Genomic DNA, 19,497 nt, shown 5'->3' on the forward strand with positions numbered 1-19,497 from the left:
ATTGTACCAGAGTGAAAACTGAAGCCAGTATCAGCTCAAAGGCCTTTTATTACCCACCACAATTCCTGCTTAGATCCTTGTTATGGGTCCTATATCATTCTGCATCTTGATGAACGTGGATTTTTTGCATTTCCTATTAATCACACAATTGTTTCAAATTATTTAGAATATTAATATTTCATCAGGGAAATATTCCACCTAACTGGTGATTTTTTAAAAAGATTTATTTATTTATTTGAGAGAGAGTGCACATGAGCAGGGGGAGGGGCAGAGGAGAGAATCTCAAGCAGCCTCCCCACTGAGTGTGAAGCCCCACCCAGGGCTCCATCTCACAGGCCTGAGATCATGACCTGAACCAAAATCAAGAGCCAGAAATCAAGTGCTCAACCGACTGAGTCATCGAGGCGCCCCTTCGCTGATGATTTTTAAAAGTCACTGCATTGTGGTGACTGAATCTGGATCTAATCCTCTCCCTCTCTCCCTGCTCCTGTCCCCACGAAACACATCTCCAGATTTTATTAAGAAATTGAATGAGTAAATAGGAAACATTTTAAAGATGTTTCAGATGTAGCATGTTAATGTCCTCAAAGCTATTGGTCAACACTCTTATAGATGGGCTTTTTCTAAATTCCTACAAAATCACAAGAATTTTACTGGTGATCTATTTGTAGCTGTGGGGTTTCTCTAAAATTCTCTGACATGTTCCAAACCACTTGTCAAACCCAGGTATCATCTCTTGCATAGCTAACACAGCATGAAATGATTGTGGAATGTTCTTTTCTGTTTTTGATAGATAGAGCCAAAGTGTCCTTGCAACTTACAGATATGTTATATCAGCTTAATACCATGGTTATTTTCATTTTCAAAAGCCTGCCTCAATCTCCATGTCGATTTTCACAGATTCATTGCTCGCTGGGACAGAAATATAAATCACAAGTTAAGCTAATTAATAGACACCTTGAAAAGGAGTCAGTTTAATTTTTCCAATATGTTTTTCTGTACCTTCATCTTGTTCAACAACAGGACCTGCTGGGTTTTAGAAGTGGAAAGTCTCATGATAAATTCAGCCACATATACTCTATTTTATTATTTAAGTGGTGAATATACTGGTTGGTTGCCCAGAAGATGAATCAAACCATCTTCAAATACAAAATTACTGCTCCCAAATCATTTCTTATACCTCTGGGATTTTGTCATTTTTCTATAATATTATTCCTGCCTTGAGTCCTTTTCTATAATCTGGTTTAATCTACATGGCACCAAAGTTTCAGACACTCTGGTGAAACATATTTCTGGGCTAATCGATGCTACTGTACCTCAAAAACATCGCACTTATACTAAGCCTCAAATAATTTCTAAAACTCAGGCAGCCCAGTTTTGATCTCATAATATTTGACTAAGTGCTTAGCAAGTAATACAGTGCCCAGAAGACTCTTAATTAAAACTGATGGTTGACACGTGAAATACGTTCTTGGCGTATCGCCTAATATGACCATTCGCTTTAGCTATGTTACCATCCCAGGTGAAATGTACTACTTTTGCATTTTTGGTTTCTCCAAACCAGTTTCCTTAACACAGCGATTTGGTAATGATTCAGCCACTCAGCAAATAATACTAAGCAAGGACTAGCTCGTGATCCTGCCTGCAATGGACCTCGCTTTTATACAGAGACATGTACAAAAAAAAAAAAAAGAAGTGAGGCTTAAAGCAGAATGCTGGATAGCCTCACAGAGCACACGAGATGAACGAGAGGGCTTCCTCAATGGCACATGTCAAATGAAAGGCTTGTGGTTTGTTCTGCAAGCAGAGAAAAGGGCACTGCAAAAAAAAAAAAAAAAAAAAAAAGGAACCGAATAAACAAAGGCTAAGAGGATGGAAACAATTTCAGGGGCACGAGCAAGTTTCTCAGCACGACTGGGTATCAGGAGTGTGGGTTTGTGGCTGACGTAGTGGGAAGAGCAGCAAGGGTATAGCAGTGACCATGTATCAGAAAGAGATAAAACTAAAGAAATAGATGAGAGTGTGATACTGGCATTCCTTGAATACCCTGCTAAGAATTTTTAGCAATGGGGGCACCTGAGTGCCTCAGTCAGTTAAGCATCTGCCTTTGACTCAGGTCATAATCTCAGGGTCCTGGGATTGAGCCCTGCATGGGGCTCCCTGCTCATTGGGGAGTCTGCTTCTCCCTCTCCTTTCTCCCTCTGGCCCTCCCCCAACTCGTGCTTGTTCTCTCCCTCTCTCAAATAAATAAATAAATTTTTAAAAACTTTTCTTAAAAAAAAAACTTAGCAATGAAAGCCACTAAAAAATTTTAGTAAGGAGGGTGGTATAATCAAGAAGATTGCCTGGATAGCAGCATGGGGAATAGAATAGAAAGACTAGAATGGGGAAGATCAGTAAAGAAACTCCTAAATAGCTCTGAGTCTGCAGGCTGAACAATGGCTGTGACAGTGAGAACCAAGAAGGAAGAGGTGCCCAGAGATGCACCTGGACATACCATATATTTAGGCACTTCCCTCTGTCTCTCCTTGTGTAGAATGCACTAGAAGTAGGCGGCCTCCATAAAGGCAGGAATTGTCTGTCCACTTTGTTTACTGCTCCATCCCCAGCACCTCTCTGGTGCCTGGCACAGAGATACTCAGTGAATCTGTGTTCCACAACCCCCTTTTTTTGTCGCAGTGTAGGCAACAGATAGGATGCCCTGACTCTATACTTTTTTTTTTGACTCTATACTTTTAATGGGGTGCAAAATGAGAGAGAGAACATAAGCAGAGGTGCTGGTTAGTGGACAAGTTCAAGGGGCGGAGAATACTTGTCATTTGGAAAGACTTAACTCCTCTTCAATCTGAGAATCAGAATTGCATCTGTGCTAAGGCAATTTGTCTGCAAGTGAGCAGAAGATAGAAAATGTCAAACTGAATTTGGGGAAAAGTTGTGAGTTTTTTAACAAAATGTTTGATGTTTGTTCTTTCAAATCTTGAAGAACACTTTAATCTCCCTATATTTCATAGCGCTTTGACAAAATAACCAACCATGTCAAAATATCCAAGAGTCACTTTTTGGGTATATGTTGAAAATACCAATTCTATCATAAAGGAAAATCAGGCTTTAATTACTAAATCACCAATAAAATAACTACATAACTTCTCCTTCTGTGTAATTAAAATTTTTGTCTATTAAAGTTACATTGATAAGATTTGATAGAATGAGTGTATGTGCCTATATCTCTTCTTGCACCTCAAATGACAAAAAAAAGGCAAAAATAACAAAAAATATATATTTCTTTGAAACAAACCCCTATCAGTGCTTAGCAGGAAAGAAGATAAAAAAGGATACCATGCTAGGAGACAAGAAATTTTGAGTAATTTCTGGAATATTAAAAGCAGGTATAGAAATTAGAGTTGAAAAAAGAAAGAAAGAAAGAAAGAAAGGAAGGAAGGAAGGAAGGAAGGAAGGAAGGAAGGAAGGAAGGAAGGAAAGAAGGAAGGAAAGAAGGAAGGAAGGAAGGAAGGAAGGAAGGAAGGAAGGAAGGAAGGAAGAAAAGAAAAAGAAAGAAAAAAAAGAAAAGAAAAGAAAAGAAAGAAAAGAAAAGAAAAGAAAGAAAAGAAAAGAAAAGAAAAGAAAAGAAAAAGAAATTAGAAATTTGCAAGGGGACCTGAGTGGCTCAGTTGGTTAGGCATCTGACTCTTGATCTCAGCTCAGGTGTTAATCTCCATGTCTATTCTCTCCCTCATTGTGGCAAAACTTAGAATTATATATTAGCAAATGCTATAAAGTTTACTTCCTATGTAGCTGGAAACAGGCAAGCAGTATTATTTTTCCATTATACAGATAGAGAAATCTAAAGTCTAAAGTAGCTGAATAAAATAGCAATTTGGTGTAGATATTCAAAGAAACTTTTGGCTTCCTTAAGTAGCTTCCTTCTGACTTTGGAGAAACCCTCGGTCATGGTTCAGCATTATTTTGGGATATGTATTAATTCAACATGTATTAATCCTTCATTGCTCCATTTTTATTCTCCTTCCTTATTTATCCCTGGAGAATACTCTTCTCCCCCGGATTACCAAAAGGAAAGATGTTGTATTTCTGCTTTCCCCTTCTTACAATCTGGAAATAATTGCTAAGTTATTCTAAAGGGGGTTCAAGGTTATTGACAGGATGGAAGGATCTAGAGCCATTGCAATGCTGAAACCCTTCATAACTATTGCTGAGGAGTAAGCGTGGTGATGGCTATGTTGTACACACGCATATGCGCACACACGTACATACACATGTAGTAAGACCATTTTCTGAAGGGCATACTAAACTAGCTGCTTTTAGACAATTTCCCAATTCACAGTTTACATCACAGCTAACACATTTTTGTAAATCCAGCAAGTTTGAATTCTAAAACTGAAATGATAGAAGAGGATGTTTCCTTGGTCTCTGGTTTCTCTCCATTGTAAGAATAATCAATGTAATTATGTGAGGTGATCTCTGTTGGGAGGCTACAGAGTCAGCTTCCTCCAAATGAATTGCAGAAAACTCGAGTTGAATTCCTGCTGTCTGCTTACCCTGTGGTCAAGAATCTACCTTGTAGATATTAAGATAGTCTGTGTACAGATATGGTCTCATTGATTGAGTTTCTCTTGGGGGAAAAACATGCATTGCTAATGGTCACCTTGTCTCAAATTACAGATTACGGTATTTCGGATGGGATCAGAAGGACACCAGGACATTGATTTAGCTATCCTGACGGCTTTGCTCAAAGGTAAAAGAGTTTGTGTGTCCAGAGAGTGCAAAAATAATTTAAATAATTTAGCAACTTTATCTCTTAATTGGTGGGTATAATCCTAAAGGATACCATGATATCCAATTATTGATAACATAAGGACTTCTGGATGACATTGTTCCTGCTATGAAATTCTTCTATGATCGAGCTGTCAAAGTGTGACTAGATTTCTTAAAGTTTAAATATATTACAATTCAATCATGTCTACTGAGTCATAAAAATATACAAAGGAAAAGGTTAATATCATATGTAAAATACTAAGTTACTGAAGTTACTTAATAATTATTATCCTGTCTACTTTAAAAAACCATTTAATATGGCATAGATGATAGATATAAAGATATCATAACACATTAAAAATGTGTTGATTAATTAAAATGGAAAATCAAAACCATTGAAAGGAAAGAAGAAAGAATTAACAAAAAATAAAATAGGCTACTATACTTGTTGTAATGGAACATTAACTTTAGCTCTAAGTTTCCTTGAAGTCCAGTGAAAAATAGAAATGCCCTGGATTTTATGATTTTCCTTTAGCAGATGGATGTTTGTCCTATTCTTTAGTCTCCTTTCTATCAAGAGGATACATACATGTCTCACTACATGTTCTCATCCTTGGAGCCATATCAAGAGAAGAGCAGTTTCCTCCAGCCTCCACAGATCAAATTCTGCCCTTATGTCCCTTAGTAGGTCTATACATTTGACCAATAACATTCAGCAGTAAAATAAACAAAAGGAAGTTATCTCTATTCAGGCCTGAACTGAAAACCAGAACCATAAGATGAAACAAAACCACCAATTCTGTTGAATGTGGCTCTGAGTTCAAGGTATTACCCTCATTCTCCCCAAGCACCATACTTTGCCTCCTGCCCCATTTATCACAAGGTTGGTGACTACCTGTTAGGAAGACTTCATGGATTATAATCTCTGTAAGGATAGAGAATGTGTCTTATCCACCAATGGATCAGCATCTCACCTAATTCCTCACAATAGGGCAGCATTCAGTCAGTGTTGAATACGTGAAGGAATGGATTACTGAATGGATGATTATTAATGATTCAGTGATAGACTTAGCATTCCAAAATTGAAATTCAGAATAGCAACCATTGTGTTCTAATTTCCAGTCTACCTACCTTTTTTCCACTATTAATACTTTCTTAAATACCCATCAAGTGGCAGCCATTATGCCTAGTGCTAAGTTTTTTACAAATACTATAAACATTAATTATTATAACGACTGTGTTGTGCAGCAGCTATCTTTAATCCCCATTCTACAGACAGGTAAGTGGAGCTACAAGATTTAAGTAACTTGCTCATAGTTACCATGCTAATTAATCAACCTGAACTTAGATCTAGGCCTAACTCTTCACCACACCACATGTGGCCCCCTTGGCACTAGAAGTCATTGATCCCCTCCATGTATTCCCCAAAAGTATATTTGCACATTCAGTTCAAAATCCCAATCACATTTCAGAAATTCACAATCCTGTGAAGTGTATCATGTGTCCCAGGTTGAGAACCTTTGCTCCAAAGCATTTCATTCCAATGAACTGACAAAGACATGTAGAAGAATTCATGCATGGAACCATGCATGGGCTGAACCACAAAGCATACTCTGGCCACCATTCTCCATTTGTCAGAGATCAAATAAAAAGATTGAGGCAGGAAATTCTCTGGTATTTGCTCTTCCTTCACAAAAATAAGAAAAAGTAATAAAGCCACTAACATTTATTGAAGACTTGCTAAGTGCCAGACACTGTGTTAGATACATTCTGTGTATAAATTTGTTTAATCTTTACAAGTTCGATAACCAGTTAATTATGTCTTATACATAAGGAAATCAAGACACAGAACAATTAATTACATGCCCAAGATAAGCTGGCCAGTAAGCAGTAGAGACAGGCTAGCCCCATAGCCCTCACTTTTGTAAACCACCAAGGCATCCCTATTGCGTTGATGATAAGAAGTAGAATGCCACTTTTCTTGTCTTAACCAGAACTCAGCAAACAGAGAAGCGGCCCCATTACTAGTTAAAAACACACAAGCCATCACAAAATATCTTCTACTGAAAATATTTTTTTCTGCTTTCACCAATTTGTGCTTTAATTTGTGTTTCGCCTTTAGATCAGTCTTAGAATTTATTTGTTATAATATAGGATAGTTGTTTCCTGATTGTGCATGACAGACCATATGAAATACCTTTTATATTGTAACCAAGTAGTTATACATATGTTTTTAGAAAGCTGAAGTTAAAGTACATGAAGTAATATTTACATTGGCTGTATGCAATGAAATTGGATATTTCCTATTCTATTCTATTCTCTTTAATGCTGATTATATCCCACTAAATTGATTTCATGACCCACTAATGGGTCATAACCTGCAGTTTAAAAAACACTGCCGTAATAGATTAAAGGAAATTATGATTGCTCTAAGAAATTAACATTTCTAATCACTATAATGAATATTATTTATGCAACAGTTGATGCTAATGGGAATTTATGCCGTTAAAAGATTATGATGTGTCAACTCTATTTTGCAAAGGCTTTTAAATGCTCTCTGATTTTGACCCAGTTGATTTGTGAAGGATGTCAAGCATAATCCTTTTGCCAACTTTCTTGGAGGCCAAGAGCATACTTACATCAGTTTCAAATTCTTTAGTTTGTTAAATTATTCGTATGTACTTTTTAAATTATGCCTGGGCATGTAACATGGTTTAACACTTAATTTTTACAATTATACTTAGTTTTCAATTATGCTATGCATGAGGAATTTTTTTATTGTCAAGTTTTTATTCCCTCCATCATCTGAGAAAACTAGAAATTAGAAAGGAGGTGGGGGAGAATGCCAGGGAACTAAACACTGGTCCATAAATCCAGAAGAAAAAAAGGGGGAGGGACTGTCAGGAAACAGGTGACCATGAGGAAAGTCTAACTTTGCTGACAACTTGTTTCCCATCCCACTGGGTTTGAGTTTCTTCAGTATCTGTATATATATATATATATATATATATATATATATATATTTCAGTATCTGTATATATAAAGGATACTCTTTATAAGATACAGATTTGGGGGGTATCTGTTCAAAAATGAAGAAAGGAGGAGACAAAAAGGATGTTATTCCAGAGGTCTTAGAGGTTCACGCTTTCTTTGAATGCTGACCTGGGGTAGCTTTTGAGAATAAGTGATATCACATGTGTCTTTCACATTAAGGTAACTGCTCTCCAAGAGTGGTGGTCTGAGGCTACAAACTGTATACCCTACACCCTTCTGCTTTTCAGCTCTCCTCTCCTGCTGCCACGCATAGTCAGAGGAAGCCAAGGAACATGCAGGATGTTGACTATTCAGAAAACAACAAAGAAATTTTTAGAATAAGCATGTCCCGAATATTGCCTGGGATATACTCATACTAAAAAAGCTGTTTGTTATTTATCTGAAATTCAACCTTAACTGGGAGTCTTGTATTTTTGTTTTCTAAATTAGGCATCCCTACTCAGAGGAGGCCTGATGCCATAAATACGTCTGGACTTCAGACACCTTGAGTGATTCTATGGGGAAAGTACTCAAAAATCTAGGAGAGTTGCCTGGTCTGGCCCCTGTCTGCCTCCTGCTCAGCCTAGCCCTGCCTAAATCATAGCAGCCAGAGGCTTCCCTGGAAACAACCCCAAACTCACCTTCATAAACTATTCAGTGTTTACCAGCCTGCTCTCATGGCCAATTTGGTCATGCCTCTTGCTCTGGCCCCTCTTGCTCTGGGCTCCATAAAACCAGAAAACATCTGCTCATAGCAGGGTCCCTTGACCCTCTCTGTGGATATAATTACTTTCAATTTTAAAAAATCTTTTCTTGTACACCTCAGAAGTCAAATCATGTGGATGTACCCTTTCAGTTCTGTGCATGCACTAAAGTATAATATGGGCGATCAAGAAATTCTTTTCCTTTTTTAAAATTTGTTTTTATTTAAGTTTGATTTGCCAACATATAGTATAACACCCAGTGCTCATCCCATCAAGTGCCCTCTTCAGTGCCCGTTATCCAGTTACCCCAAACCCCCGCCCACCTCCCCTTCCACAACTCTTTGTTTATTTCCCAGAGTTAGGAGTCTCTCACGGTTTGTCTCCCTCTCTAATTTTTCCTATTCAGTTCCCCTCCTTTCCCTTATAATGCTTTTACTATTTCTTATATTCCACATTCATTCCATTCATATATGAAACCATATAATGTTTGTCCTTCTATGTATGATTGACTTATTTCCCTTAGCATAATACCCTCCAGTTCCATCCACATCAAAGCAAACGGTGGGTATTTGTCCTTTCTAATGGCTAATATTCCATGGTATATATAGACTACATCTTCAGTATCCATTCATCTGTCAAAGGACATTGTGGATCCTTCCACAGTTTGGCTATTGTGGACATTGCTGCTATGAACATTGGAGTACAAGGAAATTCTTTTCCTTTGGGTTCATTCTTCACTGGTAAAGAAGTTCTGTGGCATGGGAAAGACCTTTATTGCTTATTCCTTTCTTCTGAAAAGCATTTTTTAAAATCTCAAAGATATCTCAAAACTCTATGCTCCTCTTCAAAACTGCAAAGGTCATCAAAACCAAGAGTAGGTTGAGAAATTGTCACAACCTGGAGGAGACTAAGGAAGCATAATGACTACATGTAAGGGGCATCCTGGATGGAATCCTCAGTCAGAATAAAAGAAAGAATATTGTGTTTAAAACTGAGAAAATCTGAATAAACTAGGATTTTCATGGATTTTTTTTAAAATATTTTAAGGGAAAGGAGAACTGAGCTATCATATGTTGTGAATCTGAGGAGGAGACGTACTGTTGCCAAGAAAAACTTTCATGTCATGTCAAAATGACAAAAAAAGAGAAGCATCTTATAGAATTAGCTGTAAAAGTCATGTACCTATGTAATCAAAATACTGTACTATGTGTAGGCAATATTTAATATAAAGGGTCTATATAAATCAGATAGGTGTGGACAATAGCTGATCACTATAAGAAATGATTAGAAATATCACTGGGGAATCTAAGTAGCAATATTTGAATGCAGGACTCATAGGAAACAATTTGTATGAAATCCAATTTCCCTGTGGACTTACACAATCATTTCAGAAAAAAATTACCTAGTTCCTCCCATTTTTTTTGTTATGTTTCGGTTCTTCAGACAAAATTAATGCTATCTATAATTAATTAATTAATTACAGATACTTATAAGTGGAGGACAACAACTTCTTTTTAAAAGAGACATTTGTAATTTTCCTGAAACTATGAGGCAAGGAGTTTGAAATAAAAATTCAAATGCCAAAAGAAGAGCCAGTATGTTCTAACTTTAGAACATTTTCAAGAATGCTGTTGATTAGATCATACAACACAATGAAAATCACTGTGTTCTGAACCTTTTTCCTTTAAAATTATATCTTTCCCAGCAACTAAACTTGAAATAAAAGTGGATAAAATTTTAAAGAGGAAAACTCAGTATATCTGAATGTTTTGAAACTACTTCTGAATGTATGATCCTTAGACATATTAACTAGAAAATGCTATTATTATCACAAACTAGGACCGACATCAATAGGCAATTAGTCTTGCTAAATAACTCATCTTAGTTTTTAAGTGACTTAATTAATCCCTAGTAAAACAAAAGTAAAACAAAAAATTGTTATTTTTTGGCATTATTCTGAAGTAGTGTATGTCCGACAATTCTATGCACCAGGTAGACCTCAAAAGCAACTAGCATCCGGGAGTGTTTACTGAGAAGCTACCTTGCTTGATCTCAGATGATTCATGAATAGATTTAATGAGAATTAATTATGGCCTTGCTTTAAAGATAAAAAATTATTTCTGATTATATGTTCAATCTTTCCCATCCCTCTTTCCCATGTGTAGGCAGCTTAACAAAACACATGCATGATTGCTTTCCTTTTAATAATTTTTTTAACCTGGAATTGTTTGAATAGCCTTAATACAGCCAAGAAAAAAAAGACATTCATGTTGACACTTCTATCATTTATATGAGATGCAAAGTTATCAGTTATTAATTATACAAATGAAAGTAGATGAAATTTCATCTAAAAATAAGATTGACAGTGTCAAAATGTGTGGCATGGTCACTTTATTTTAAGCTTATAAGGGCATTGGGGGTAAACTGGGAGAATAGTGAAAAATAAATCAGAGACAAAACTCACTAGGTAATTTTTACAATGAAGATTCTTTACACAAGTGTTAAATCCTTCTCTGCGTGAGGCCACTTTTGGTCTTCCTTCTGTCCTTTGATTTGTAAATCAGGCTTCCCCATGTGCACCTGTTTCCTGATGGCTCATTTTACCCCTTTTGTCACAGAGCAGATTGACCAGGAACAGTTAGATTCCTGTCAGGGGCTCCCCAAAACCTAAGTAGCAATATTTGAATGCAGGACTCATAGGAAACAATTTGTACAAAATCCAATTTCCCTGTGGACTTACACAATCATTTCAGAAAAAAATTACCTAGTTCCTCCCATTTTTTTTGTTGTTTCGGTAAATCAGGACATCTGCTTCCTTTAAACTTTCAGGGCTCTTATTAGGGCACTTAGCTGTCAGATGACCTTAGCTGCACACATGCCCACAGTTTCTCTGGCTAAAATCAGTGTGATCCGACACTTGTTTCATTTTTAAAGATTAGATCACCAGTGGAAGAGAGTGTCAACCAGGAAATTTTCTGGTTACAAGTAAAAGAAACACAATTCAAATTAGCTCAAGCAAAAATAAATAAGATGGACGTGTGGGTTTACATGATGAAGAAAGTGAAGAGTAAACTGAGTTCAGGCAAAGTAGGATCTGGGGCTCAGATGATGTCATTAGAGTCTGTCCTCCATCTCTCAGATATTAGTCTGTATACCTGTCACACAGCATGGCCATCCGCAGTGCTAGGCTCATACCAACCAACTGAGTGAATCTCCATGAAATTCCTGGGACTTACAGCAAAAGGAAGCCAGGGAGGACTTGCATGTGCTTCCCTTAGATCAGTGCCTGCCCCTGAATTCATCATTGTGGCCATGGGAGTGGGACAATCCCTCTGACCATGAAATGGGAAATGGTCTTACCTTTCCAGTTTCCACCCAGGTTACAGAGTTATGGGGTCCCCCCTACCCCCCCCCAAAAAAAGATTATGTAGCCTGGAAGTAGAAAAGAGTGCAGGTAAGACCAATAGCAACTAAAAATATATATATACTTCTCTGAAGTTGAGACCCAAAGAGTGTCAGATTTGCCTCAAATGCAAATGCCTCAAAATCTATATACCAGGAATAAATTCTTCATCCCATAGACCAAAAATAGAAACTAGGTCAAATGAATACTAATTAGAGTCCAGCCATTCATCCAAGTCATACTCAATAAAGTTCACTTTAGGTAGACCTAAATATGTAACTTATTAATATTTTTACTATACAATGATGTATTGTTATAATCACCATTCACTTTTTCAATTTTAATGGTCTGTGCTGGAGTATTTCTGCAAAAAAAAAATGTTAAGGGAAATGACATTTTTAGCACTTTTTTCCCAAGACCAAAGTCTGTCTATTCCTTAGAAAAAAATGATTCCATAAAGGCCAAGTCGCCCCAGGCATTCCCCATTGGGCACTTTCCACGCCATCCTCCCTGCCATGCCAGCCCCTCAGAGTGCTACTTGCCACAGTGGGACTACCCAGCAAAGGTCCCAATAATAGTGACAGCAACACCCATATGCAAAGCATCACTACTCCTTGTTGATCAAACAGCTTCCTCTCATTGAGGCTCAGTTTCATAACCTGTAAAACCCAGACGATTTTAATATCTCTCTCATAGCCTTTATAACCATTGTAGCCAATAATCCAAGTAAAGCATTTAACCCAGTATCTGGAAAAAAAATCTATTTAATAAATGATGGACTGACTGATGATGATGATGCTAAGCTAGAAATGAGGACAAAGACCACTTCTGTTTTACTCACTGCCATCTGCACACAAACACAGTGCCTACCACGTCATCGGTATTCAAAAACAATCATCATTTTTTAAGATTTTATTCATTTATTCATGAGAGATAATAGAGAGAGGCAGAGACATAGGCAGAGGGAGAAGATATTTGACCTGAGCAGATGCTCGACCACTGAGCCATCTAGTTGCCCCTCAAAAACTATTGTTAAAGTCATGAAGAAATGATCAACTGGCTTTAAAATCAGATTAAGTATATATTTAGATTCTACTTCTTTCTTGGCTGTGGTATTCATTAAGGAGGTTACTTAACCTCTATATATGTGCCTCAGTTCCTTTCCCTGCGTGAAAGAAAACCAGAGCTCTGTCGTGTGGGAGGATACAAGGGACACTTGAGACGGTGACATTGGAAGCTCCTTGAGGACAGGCACTCTGCCTTCTTTATGGTAAACATTTAACAACTAGTATTTTTATACCTTTTCCCTTCTCACATAGACCCTAAAAATTGCTAGGGAACTGGAACGCCCCCATGTCCAAAACCCAACAGAGCATAAAAAATGTTAAATTTGAATCACCTGAAAACAACAAGCAACCAATATATAAACCTCAAGCATACATGTAAAGATCCAAAATAGATCCACAAAAATTAGTTTCCTCTTGAAAATGGTTGAGAACATGCTAAGCTGCCTTAAAATGAAATTAATTTTCTGGCGAGTTTATTTTCTTACAAATCCAAGTAGATCTTAGAGCAATAGCAGACAGCAAGGTAGGTAGCAACTTTAGACATTTTTGTTTGTCTCAGTCGGAGAATGTGATAAAAGAATGTTAATTTTTTCATCCTGTTATGTGTATGTTTTACAATTCACAAAGCATTTTCACATAAATTTCATCATCTAATCTTTGCAACAACTCTGTAAAATGGTTACTAGATAATTTATCCCTAAACTGAGACTTTCTTAGTGATGAAAGTAAGAAGTATTGACAATTATCCAGAAAAACTAGAATAAACCAGGTAAACTGCTTTATTAGAATGTCCAGGTAAACTGGGAAGTATGATCATTCTCGATTACAAACTCATCTTCCATAAGAAGTTTCTGGAAGAAAATGTCTTCTTTGCCTTTGCATCCTAACACCCAAAAAAATGCTTGACATATGGTAGACATTGTATATATGTGTGTGTATATATATATATATACACATATATGAATATATGTGAATATGTATGAATATTTGTGAATATATATGAATACATGTGAATATATCTGAATATATGAATTTATGTGAATATATATGGATATATATGAATATCTATGGATATACATGAATATCTATATGAAAATGTATATGGATATATAATCATCAATGCAATAATTCCAGAAAATGTCCCAGAACTCTAAAACACACACTTCTAGATTACAAGCTCCCACTGAGTGCCCGACACAGTGGGTGAAAATAAACCCCTGTCAAGTTGTATCATAATATTATAGAACATGGGAAACCAAATATATACATTATACTTGTGTATTATATTATATATAATAATTAAAATATTGAATATATTATGTTATGTATTAATATATGTTAAGCTATATATTATATATTAAGCCATATGTTTTATATGATATATATTATAAATATGTGTATAAATTATATTTAATATATTTTAATATGATAATATTTACATAGTTTATAAATTATATTGCAAAATATTATATGGTATCATAAATATTATATACATAAAATACTCCTATGAGCTTCCAAAGAGAAAAACAGTTCTCATGCAAAGTAGCCAAAATGCTTTAGATTTCTAAACAACAATTTAGAAAGCTGTAGTGCAATGCCTTAAAAATTCTGAAGAACATTTATTTGCAACCTAGAATTCTATGCCTAATCTACCAGCCACTTGCAAGTGTAGGCTAGAACATTGTCAGACATGAGTTATCCAAACATTTACTACCCATGAACTATTTCTTTGGAAATTATTGAAAGATAAGCACCCCCCAAAACAAACAACAACAGAAACAGAAAACACGGAACACGGAAAGTGGGAGCTCTATCACAGAGAGAAGTGTTGGCTATCCCTGGATGATGACACAGGGAGACAGTTCTGCACCAGGCATAGGAGGCCAAAGCAGGAGCTATCAGACCTTTTTCCTAAGACTCAAGCCTGGAATCAGCATAGTGTGGCTTCTGCTGCATTCCATGTGCTAACGCAAGTCACAAGACCAGGCCAGATAAAGTCTGAACGCTGGGAGATAGTCCCTTAGAAGCTACCTTCAAAGACTAGCCACCATGGAGGACCAAAATAATCAGCTATAAGAAGTGAAGTGGTTGCCTCTGGGTAAAGAGACATTGGATGATGAGATTTGTGATTTTATAATAAATCTTGTAGGAATAGATGACTCTAAAATCTGTGCATGTATAATCTCAGTAAAAATGAGGTGCACAATGGATTACCTGGTTCTCAACGAAAGGGACAGAATGAGTAAAGGACAATGGAAGAGACAACAGAAGATAGGACATCATCAATGCAATAATTCCAGAAAATGTGCCAGAACTCCAGGGGATACATTTCTATATAATCCTGCTAAAAATCACAATATGGAAGATGCAAATATTTTACTTACTCAGCCATGTAAATGAATTCATTTTTGTCATATCACAAGCAAGCAGGATCACCCAGTAGAGGTTTTTTTTTTTCTTGTATTGCCTCTGTCTTAAGTTGATAATGTTTCCCGGTTTTGCATATTGCACATAATACAGGGACACTTTTATAAAGTTGTTTTTTTAAACATGTTAATGGGAGACTTTGTGAAGTACTGGCTTCTTTTATTGCAGAAAGGGCACAGTAAAGAGGACTCATCCATTTAGCTAGGTTGGCAAAAAAGAAGGAAATAGCGCGGTGCTCCACCATGTTATTAATCATAAGCCATATAATTTCATTTGTCCTTTTTGCTTGCATATGTTATTAGGATACAAAGAAACAGTAGCGATATTTCCTGCAGAAACTCTTGGCAAATGTCATCACATAGACAACCTGACTTTGTAAGGTTTTTATGCAGTGTTGGTCCATAAAAGTCTGAAATGAAACGAACAGTTTTTCCAAGTGAGTGAGACCTGATACAGAAAACCCAGACCCAAAAATTAGAGACAAACAAAACAAAGTTCAATCACCACCACCTCCGCTCACCGCTAGATCCAGTGTCTAGGAAATGGAGGGACCCAGGGGAAAAAGAGTTCAGCTCTTATTCCAGGCAGGGAGCAAGGGTGAGAGGAGGGACTGCAGACCCTCACAGAGCCTTAGCTCACCTCTGAGGGGCCAGAGAAGGTGCAGGAACTCCTCAGAAGCCTGCAGCAAGTGCCTCACCATGGTTACACCAGGCAGCCCAGTGGGGTTGGTGGAGCAGAGGCACTTTCCTAATTGAATGTGGTTATAGATTATATGGAAAACACCTAGCATCCAGGGCTTGGGCTGCCCAGGCACAGAGGCCTACATACCAGTCTCCTTAATTTACATCCCTGCAAAACAATCACATTCTTACAATTCAAAGAGATCATTCCTCTCTAAACTCCGCCTCCTGCTGAGCTGTAACAGAGCTACCTCTTCTTGTTTAAATTCGGCACCTAGAGCTTCAGCTCACTTCAGGGAGTGTCAAAAAAGAAAACCTCAGGGGCAGGTAGCCTTTGATTGATTCCCCAAGCTCTACCAGAGGACCGCTCCCCAAGCCCAAGCAATTCCGACCTGCGCCTCAGCCCTGGGTAATTTAGGGAGTGTCAGTACTTAATTCTGAGAGTGACTGTTTTACTACACAGGAAATATCCCTTTTATGAAAATTCAATGACACCTAATCAGTCGCATCGGCCACAGCAGAAACTGCAGTCTGGAGCAGCTGCCTGTCTGCGATGGCATTACAACTGGATCAATTTATTAAATTATCATTAACCTGGCCAATTTATTGTTAGGAATATGTAAGATACTAAAAATATTTGTAGAGTGCTTTAATTTAACAAAGCAGTTTTTCCATCTACTTTTCTATTTCACCTTCCAAGCAATCCCCTGATGTAGATATTATTGACCTCATTTTTTAATAAGAAGCAGCTAAATCTTAGAGAGGATAAGTAATGTTCCTAAACCCCGACAGGGAATAAACAAGCTCAGCGCCCTTTCTCTTCCACCCAAAAAGTCCTTATGGCTCCTACTTTATTAACATTTACCCCACCCCTCCCCTACAAAGGGTAGGTAACCTGACACAGGTCAGAATTGAACCAGGAAAGGCCTGCCACCAGGCTACTAACTGATTCAAATCTCCTAGAGGCCACTGTGTGTCAGTCTTAACATGAGAAGTAAATGCCCTAATCGCCAGTACACCTGCTAATGCACAAGGCATTCACTTAAGTTGTACACATCTTCAAAGTCTTAAAATATGGCAGAAGTACACATCATAATGAAAACTAAAGAAAAGGCTAAAAAGGTGCAAACCAAGGGGACTCCCTGTTGCAGGGGAAATTTTATTATAAAGGCAACATTTCAAATGCCCCTCTACAGTTTGGAGTGCCAACCTGTGATGTCAAATAAACAGCCTAAAGAAAAACAAATAAATAGTATGCCAATTACTTTCCTGGAGGAATTTAAAATTAAGAAGATACCAAAACATAAAATAAAATAGATACTTCAAAAAAAATCTTATTAATCCTTAAATTCCACATATGAGTGAAACCATATGGTATTTGTCTTTCCCTGACTGGCTTATTTCACTTAGTGTTATACCCTCTAGATCTGTCCTTGTCATTGCAAATGGCAAGATTTTATTCTTTTTTATGGCTGAGTAATATTCCATTATATACACACCACCTTTCTTTATCCATTCATCTATCAATGGACACTTGAGCTCCTTCCATAATTTGGCTACTGCACATAAGCTGCAATAAATATAGGGGAGCAAGTGTCCTTTCAATTAGTGTTTTTGTATTATTTGGGTAAATACCCAATAGTATGATTACTGGATCATAGGCTAGTTCTATTTTTAATTTTTTGAGGAACCTCCATACAGTTTTCCACAGTGGCTGCACCACTTTGCATTCCCACTTTAAACTTCTTCAAGTTTAAAAATGTAATAAAAATCTTACTAATCCTGAAAATCTGAGCCTTCAAATAAACAAAATATAAGAATATCCAGGCAGGGCTCATTTTGTCTATACAGATGTGCATCATTGTATCCAATCAATAACTTCTTAAAGTGTAGTCACAAACTGTACCTTTTGAATTGCATCCTATTTTAGATGCACTTATAAAAAAATTTTTTAAATAATAAAACCAGATAAATAAATCTCCAAGCCTAAATGGATTGACTGACAAAAAAATATAAAATAAAAATAAAAATAAAAATAAAATTAGGGGCACCTGGGTGGCTCCGTGATTGAGCCTCTGCCTTCAGCTCAGGGCATAATCCCTCAGGGAGCCTGCTTCTCCCTCTGCCTACGTCTCTGCCTCTCTCTGTGTCTCTCCTGAATAAATAAATAAAATCTCTACAAAAATAAATTTAAAAAATTAAAGAAGCTGATGAGTGAATTTTAGATACCATTTTAGCAATTCTGGCCCTAATGATAGAGCCTTAGACAGTATTGTGGCTTCCTTCGCTCATGCAATGTGGGTTGTTTTATGATCGAGAACACAAAAGCCTGTCTGCTTAATTCCCTTTGTATCATGAGTTCAATAAAGTTTTCTAAGTTCCTATAAATTTAAAAAAATAATAAAAAAATAAATCAGCCTGCCTGCATTTGAAGCTTGCCTCTGGCACTTCCTGGCTACTTTACCTTGGACTTGGACAAATTTTCATGCCTCAGTTTCCTTGTCTGTAAAATGGGGATAATGGCACCTCATAGTTTGTTGTGAAAATGTGATACGTGAACACTTAGAAGCAGTGCCTGCCACAGCTAAACATGACGGAAATTAGTTTTATTATCTTATTCAATAAAGATAAACCGAGAAAGAAAACCTTATATTCCTGCAAAGGGCTCTTTCACTCAGCTGCCTGTTTTGTCTCTTACAAACCAAATGTGAATTTCTTCTAACTAAAGTTAATCCAATTTTTCCTGATTCCTTTTAACTTCCCCCTGGGAATCTACCTAGAGTTATTTTTACCAAAAGAAGATAGTTATCATTCAGGGCAAGAAAATAGAGCAAAGAATAAATTATACACAGACCTCATCTACTTTTTTATGTGCACGTTTCAAGTCTTTAATTTGGTTTTTCTCGATGTAGCAGCTGCCTTCCTGAGAAAGCCTCACCAGGGTAGGTGGGTGACTCTGCTCTGGGAGACTACTGCAGGTGTAGCCTAGCAACCCAGTCACATGACAGGGTCTCTCCGCTAGTTTCCTAACACTTTTGTAGTTTTCATATAGGTAAAGAATGATAGCTTTAAATGAATGGATCGTTCAATTTTCATTGACTGAGATCCTATCACATTTCGGCACAACATCTACAAATAAATTGATGGAAATGAAGAGAATCCCGCATGTTTAATCCAGACAAGATTCCTCAGATAAAATATGGAAAGGTCCAAAGACCTCAACAAGAAGAAATGTTTTTCAACTAAGATAGAGATGGGTGGTATCATCCTGTGCATCACACATGATGGCACCACTAAAGACATTGCAGGGTCTGCAAATCCTGCCCCCTCCACCGCCCCAGTCCATCAAGCAGGACCATACTTGAACCATCAAGATAGGATGAGACCCCTGACATTTTTATTTAGCAACTCTC

At 37.1% G+C, this 19,497-nt stretch overlaps 1 protein-coding gene across 2 annotated transcripts in view; it reads left to right on the forward strand.

The window, feature by feature from the left end:
• The window catches only part of TRPM3 (transient receptor potential cation channel subfamily M member 3), a 501,163-nt gene that overhangs the window by 371,289 nt on the left and 110,377 nt on the right, over nucleotides 1–19,497 (forward strand). For both annotated transcript variants that reach the window (XM_055310391.1, XM_055310392.1), the window contains one exon: nucleotides 4,678–4,750. In XM_055310391.1, the coding sequence (XP_055166366.1) occupies nucleotides 4,678–4,750 (73 nt within the window). The remainder of the gene's footprint in view (nucleotides 1–4,677; nucleotides 4,751–19,497) is intronic.

This window comes from Nyctereutes procyonoides, unplaced genomic scaffold (assembly GCF_905146905.1).
Source record: "Nyctereutes procyonoides isolate TBG_1078 unplaced genomic scaffold, NYPRO_anot_genome, whole genome shotgun sequence".
Taxonomy (NCBI): Eukaryota; Metazoa; Chordata; class Mammalia; order Carnivora; family Canidae; genus Nyctereutes; species Nyctereutes procyonoides.